At 41.6% G+C, this 7,074-nt stretch overlaps 1 protein-coding gene across 1 annotated transcript; it reads left to right on the forward strand.

The window, feature by feature from the left end:
- Positions 1-150: 150 nt before the first annotated feature.
- Positions 151-6,206, forward strand: LOC100563390 (U8 snoRNA-decapping enzyme). The gene is made up of 3 exons (XM_003216870.3): positions 151-386; positions 4,251-4,523; positions 5,717-6,206. Exons 1-3 carry the CDS (start codon positions 246-248, stop codon positions 5,900-5,902), a joined length of 600 nt encoding a protein of 199 aa, XP_003216918.1. The 5' UTR covers positions 151-245; the 3' UTR covers positions 5,903-6,206.
- Positions 6,207-7,074: the final 868 nt, after the last annotated feature.

The following is a 7,074-nucleotide window of genomic DNA, read 5'->3' on the forward strand; positions in this document are numbered from 1 at the left end:
GCCGTATTGAAGCCGACAAGCGCCCCCTATTGCTCCTACTAGAGAATGGGTACAGGATATAAACAGCGTCTCCACGTTCTAAGTTTCCTCCCTTCTCGTTCTCTGATTGGCTGCACTCAGAGTTCGATCGGATCTGATTGGAGGCGGCGCGGTGCTCCATTCTTCCTTCTGACGCAGATTCGAAGGTAGGAGAAGGAGGCTCGAGTTGACTTGGGACGTTCCGGGCCAGGAGGCGGGGTGGCATCATGGGCGAAGCTGGGATTCTTTCTCGGGAGGAGGCCTTGCGCTTTGAGTCGCCCCAGTGGAAGCACGCCTGCCACGTCCTCTTCTACGCGCCATGCCACGGACGCCTCTTCGGGAAGTTCCCGCTGCGTTATGCCGTTTTGGTGAGAGAAGAGTGGGGATGGGGGTGGTAAGAAATGAAATCCTGGGGGTGCATCTACATTGCAGAAATAACGCAGTTCGGTACCACTTTAAGTGTCACGGCGTAAGCCAATGGAATCCTGGGAGTTGTCGTTTTGAGCCTTTTCTGCCCAAGAGTGCTGATGCCGCACCAAATCTTAGGATCTACGGCATCCGAGCCATGGCAATTAAAGTGGCACCACACCTTATTCTGTAGTTTAGATGCACCTTCAGGTACAGTCAATCTGAAACGTGTTTCAATATTCAGTAGTGGTACAGGGTGTCCCAAAAGTCGCCATACATCGGGAAAATGGAGCCCCCGGTGCAGTTGTGGGTTAAAGCCTTGTGACTTGAAGGTTGGGTTGCTGATCTGCAAGCTACCAGGTTCGAATCCCACCCAGGGAGAGTGCGGATGAGCTCCCTCTATCAGCTCCAGCTCCATGCGGGGACATGAGAGAAGCCTCCCACAAGGATGGTAAAACATCAAAACATCCGGGTGCCCCCTGGGTAACGTCCTTGCAGACAGCCAATTCTCTCACTCCAGAAGCAACTTGAGTTTCTCAAGTCGCTCCTGACACAGAAAAAAAAATGGGGAAAATGGGAAGTTGCATCTAAATGTGACTTTATTTACAAAAGAGTCATGTTCACTACATAATTGTACCATTTTATTCAATCAATCAATGATTGATTGATATTATCAATGTGTTGGCCACATAATCAAAATTTAAAATATAAAAAATATTTTTATATTTTAATAACTTGACTTCTATGCATACATGAAGTCCAATATTAAAAATATCCATATATATAAAAGAGTAATGAAATTTCGGCCTAGGACAAAACAACAAAACTACACATCCCAGAAACACTAAACTTAGCAGCACAACCCCTCATCCATGCCTCTACGTTCATACAACAAAAAGAAAAGAAAAACAAAGTCCTAATTAGAGGTAGAAGGAATAATTGTTTTTATCCAATTGCTGCCAGTTAGAAGGCTAAGCTCTGCCCACTTGGTCTCCTTGCAACCCACTCAGCCCAGGGGACAGGCAGAGTTAGGCCTCACTTAGGCCTCTTCCACACTGCCTATAAAATACAGATTATCAGATTTGAACTGGATTAGATGGCAGTGTAGACTCAAGGCCCTTCCACACAGTTATATAACCCATTTATAATGGACTTAATGTCAAGGGAAAACCTTTACCATTCCTCAAGACTTTATTTCCCATACCACCATACTTCGCCACAGCAACGTGTGGCCGGGCACAGCTAGTAATATATAATATAAAATGTAACGCACAATTTTGCCTATGTATGTATGTAGACTTTGGTGACAAACAAAAGTGTTTTCCTCCCCTGGGAAAGTGACGCATCCTGCTTCTGATCTGATTCCTTGTTTTTTTTCCTTCTACCTGCTCTGCAGTTGGAGATTCATTTGGGCCCCTTCTACACTGCCATATAATCCAGATTCTTAAAGTACATAATCCACATTGGCTGCTTTGAACTGGATTATATGAATCTGCACTGCCATATAGTCCAGTTCAAAGCAGATAATCTGCATTTTATATGGTTGTGTTGAAGGGGCCTTGGTTAATTCAGGCTCTTCACTTGTCCATCCACCTGAATAATATAACAATTTTAATCCTAATTAGTCACCCCACTGACGGCCCTTCCACACAGCCATATAACCCAGAATATCAAGGCAGATAACCCACAGTATCTGCTTTGAATTAGAATATATGGCAGTATGGACTCAGATAACCTAATTCAAAGCAGATATTGTGGGATTTTCTGCCTTGATATTCTGGGTTATATGGCTGTGTGGAAGGGCCCTCTGTCAATAAGACTCCCCATTAAATCATTGATTCAGTGGATTGACACTACTTGGGAGTATCCCATAAGATTTAGGCCTGTTTACACATCTGAGATTGAGATTTTTCTGTTATATAGATATCTAAACATTTCAGGGAATGTCCTCAGTGTGTTTTGATGTGAAGCAGTATATTAACACTTGGCTTTAAGGGAATAAGGATTTTGCCTTGCCCGCTGTGAGACATGATATATGAAGGTGTACCTGACAAAACATTGGAATGTGTTGTGAGAGTAAAGCTTATTACACTATGTAAAAAAATTTGGGGAAAAAATCTGTTCCTGATTTGAAAGTGTTATTTCCTGCTTAATTGTGCAGTACTTACTTTGAAAGTACAGTAGTTGTTATACTCCAGCAACTTCATTTTTGTGGCTGTCTCAAACTATGTTAAATTGGTTAAAACTTGATGAGATATTCTTTGAAAAGCTATAGCAAAATGTGCTGTAGGTTGTCCCACAAAAACAAAGTATTTGCAGTTTAATCAACTTTTCCCATGTTTTTATGATAGAACTAATTAGGAAATGACATTTATAACCCAGGAACAAAAATCATAGTGTTATCTTGTTCTCTCCGATGCATGTTACTGTGTAATATGAGGAAAAGCTAAAATTGTATAACATGCTGCTCCTGGTTGTGTAACTTGCTAATGTTTGCATAATTTACACATATTCATATATTAAGGTAGCTCCCTGCAGCCCTGGCACACATAGTTTACAGTGTTTGCCTACGTGCTCTATACTTTATATTCACTTGTGCATCACCCGCAGTGATACGTTGCCTATTGCTTTTTGCCTATCCTTTGTAACCATGATCCAGTTAGAGACTGGCACTCTTTGGCAGAGAAAAGTAAATACTTTTTAAAACTACAGCTTCCAGGATTCCATAGCATTGAGCCATGGTGGTTGAAGTGGTGTCAAACTGCATTCATTTAACAGTGTAGATGCACCCCAAGATACACTTGTTACGGACCCAAAGGGTTCCTGTTCTTTTGGATGCAGAGTGTTCATGGAATAGTGGTGGATCAATGACGCACTTTTAGAGACCAAATTTGGTTTAAACATTTTTCATGTAACATTTATTGATCAGAATCATATCAAAATCACATCAAGAGAGAGCTCTCATCCATGCACACATTCCTACATTCATATTCACACACACACAGGTTCCGAAGAAGTGATCAGGTTCTCCCAACAGGTCACGGTTCCGGAAAAGCATACTGAACTTTTGAGGCCCCCTGCATTTTATAGCTTAAAGTTAGTATTTTGTTTGGTAAACTTGCTGTTCTTTTCTTATGGCATGGTTTGAAAACATTCTATATCTCAGGCTATATGGCTTATGGGATACCACCTGCACACTTTATTGTCCATTGCTATTTCAGATACACCTTACTGAACCCTTGTTTCATCTTGCCAGGTTAGATACACCTTGTTGAATCCTCACTTCATCTTCCAAGTCCGTTCCATGTCATGCTTTGCTCAGATTCCCATTTTCTTTTGAGGTCTGTTTCTTTTTTTTCTTCACAAGAATTCACACAAACATTCTAGTTCCTCGCACACAAGGCGAGCCAAAATCCACTGAGAAGGTGTCCTACAGCTACTAAGGGGTCGGTGGGACAGATCCACCCTTAGGATCCCCCAAATAGTATTGCACATCCAGGGAGAAACTGTGCATATGAACTCTCATTGCTTTTGTATCTATTGTCAGAAATTGCAGAGGCAGGCAGTTGAAGGTTGTGTTCCAAAAAATATTGTTTTCTTAACCTCTTTTTCCTGAATCCAATTGTTAGTCCAATCCAGAGCAATGCACTAAAACACTGGAACTTACGTTAATGTGTCTATTCGAAATAGGGCTAGCTACTGGATTTGTGCCTGTTGGTTGTAAGCCTTGCTGGACTGGAGCGAAGGGTTTGCATTTGGGTGAGTGAGTTATACAACTGACTCTCTCTCTCTCTCTCTCTCCCCTCCCCACCTATTATTTATAGATGCAGATGCGGTTTGATGGCCGCCTGGGCTTTCCAGGTGGGTTTGTGGATCCGGAGGATGTCTCCTTGGAGGAGGGTCTGAGTAGGGAGCTCCAGGAGGAGTTGGGCCCTGGGGCTGCTTTGCTGCAAGTGACGAAACAGGATCACCTGAGCGCCTATACATCTGAGAAGCCCCGGCGAGTGGTGGCTCACTTTTACATCAAGCAGCTGACCCTGGAGGAGCTCCAAACCCTGGAGGAGAAGGCTACTCAGGCCAAAGACCATGGATTAGAGGTAAAGAAAGGTGCCAGGGTTTGGAGGAGAAGGACAGGTCTGTCTACCTTCTGCAGTAAGGCTGCCATTATATATGCATCTCATTGAATTCAGTGGAATGCTCTGATTAGGGTGCGGCATTACCTTGTTCATAATATAAAATTCTGCACCATTGTATCTTGAATACATTGTGTAATTTTCTTGATGTGAATGAAGACCTCATATAGTCACTTAGTATCTGCTGGGATATGGTTCCCGATGGATATCAAAATCTGTGGATAATACTGGCCAACACACATGTTGGTGCCTCAAATGTTCGCTCTGTTTCTGTGTATATTTGACCTGCTGAATCCAGAAATTGCACTGGTTTTCCCCTATCGGCTCTAGTTTTTGAGATGCAGAACTTATGGCATCTACCTGTAAGAAACCATGATCACAATTTCTAAAAGACTAGAGCTAATGTATTCCATTCAATGCAATTTTCTGAATCAGCGTCCCAAATAACGCCAGGAACAGGTCTAAAAAACAAGACACCAATAATTTTCTGTTGCATTTGTGTACATGTTGTATTTATTAATTTTGTCGTATATGGGTTATGTAATGTGTTATTTGTTTATCTGTTTTATTTTTGCTTTGTATCATGTAATTTCTGTTGTTTTAACCATTGTTTGCCGCTTTGAGTCCCACCCATGGGAGAAAAGTGGCATAAAAATAAATAATAATATCTCATCATATAATTTGGCAAAATCAAGGCTGCCTTTTTAGAATGTTAAAATATATATTTTCATGCTATGGAGAGTGCAATCCATAGAAGTGGAATCTGTGGATATGGAGAGCCAGCTGTATTTTGCACATCTTTAGGGTGGCCTTATGGGGAGGATAATAAGGAGCTCTTCAGATCTTCAGAAGTGGAAGGCATATTCAAAACTCTTTCCATACTTTTTGCCCATACATTTTCAATATATTTTTAGGAACCATAGGGACTAAAAGCTGGGGCTGCAAAGAAAAGGCTGAAGATGAAGTCCTCAGGAGTTGAACTGTGTGCTTAGTTGTGATTATATGTGCTCTTTCTTCACTTATTGCTAAATTTACGTAGTAGTTTTACTGTAAGTTTGGGCATCTTGAGTGGAGTAATGGTTCTTCTAAGGTGAGCAGGTCTCTGGTTTGGATGTTGTGACCTTATATTTCCTCCTCTCTTGTCTTGCTTCACTCAGGTTATGGGTCTCCTCCGCGTTCCTCTCTATATCCTACAGGATGGTGTTGGAGGCCTCCCCACTTTCCTTACAAACAGTTTCATTGGCAATGCCCGGGAGCAGCTGATTCACTCCTTGGACACTTTACAGCTGGTACCAAGAGAGCAACTTCAGAAAGCTGTGAACATGGCCCAAAAGAGACCTTGAGATTCATTGGATGGCTTTGTTGCCCTTTTGCCCTGAATGGCTCCATGGGGGGATCACGGAAGAACATTTAGTCTCCTAAATGGAGTGGCTGCAGGTGAAGAGTGTGGGAACATATCTGGAAAGGATCTTTTCTGTTTTCTTGCTTCCTTGGAATGGCTGGGTGTCTTGGAATAGAGTCTTTCAAGGCAGATGGCTTTGAACAGAGATTTAGTCATCCGGATTGTTTTGCATTTGCATTATCTATGGTGTCCAGTTTGGATCTAAGAAAGTATTTGAAAATTAAAGCAAAATGGTTTACCTCTTACCGTGCAGATGAGTGTGATATGGCCCTCTCTCGTGCATACATGCTCACAAGGATTTCTTGCGTCCAGAGAAAAGCTTTAAAATCACACATTTCAGAAGTTGGAAGCAATAATTTTTGGACCGCAACTCCCAGAATCCCCAGGTAGATTCTAGTAGCTGTGGACCACAGGAAGCCTCTTCCCCAAATTCTGCATGTTTTCCAACCCTTATTTCATGCTACCTTATGAGTTCCAGTGTTTTAGTCAGGGCACCTGGGTTCACGTTCTCTTCACAAGCCTGTAGCACCATCCTCTTGATTTATTCTGACTTTATTATTTCACAGTTGAAATCTTACCTTCTCATGTTTTACTGTTTCTTGAAGAATTATGATTCTTGGCAGATAGATAGATAGATAGATAGATAGATAGATAGATAGATAGATAGCATTAGATTGTAAGAAATTGGCAAGCAGCCACCATCTCCCTCTGTCCCACTCAATTTCTTTCCATTTTTGACAATGTGCTGGCTCAAGTGTTGAAGTTGTCAACTGAAGAAAACTGAAAACGCACCCCTAGTCAGTGTATCAGCAAATTGTTAGCAGTGTTGGTGCTGTGAAGCTTTTCAGCTATGTGAACAGATTTTTTATTGGATTTAGGTTTTAAGTTATATATTGTGTTGCTTTTATTGTTGGTCACTTTGGGTCTCTTTTTAAGAAATAATAATAATAATAATAATAATTTTGCTTGCCATTTGTTATGCATTCTTCATGGCGCTGATGTATGATTTCACTTTACAATTGGTTGCAAATTATGGGAATGGGATCATAGAATCATAGAGTTGGAAGAGATCTCTTTAGGGCCATCCAGTCCAACCCTCTTTTGCCATGCCAT

The sequence above is a fragment of the Anolis carolinensis genome, chromosome 2 (genome assembly GCF_035594765.1).
Source record: "Anolis carolinensis isolate JA03-04 chromosome 2, rAnoCar3.1.pri, whole genome shotgun sequence".
Lineage (NCBI taxonomy): Eukaryota > Metazoa > Chordata > Lepidosauria > Squamata > Dactyloidae > Anolis > Anolis carolinensis.

Excerpts from the sequence above, each read along its gene's own strand:
- LOC100563390 (XM_003216870.3), top strand. The coding sequence starts at position 246 with ATGGGCGAAGCTGGGATTCTTTCTCGGGAGGAGGCCTTGCGCTTTGAG. Across the intron at positions 387-4,250 it reads CGCTGCGTTATGCCGTTTTG|ATGCAGATGCGGTTTGATGG; the intron begins GTGAGAGAAGAG and ends TATTATTTATAG. Across the intron at positions 4,524-5,716 it reads CCAAAGACCATGGATTAGAG|GTTATGGGTCTCCTCCGCGT; the intron begins GTAAAGAAAGGT and ends TGCTTCACTCAG.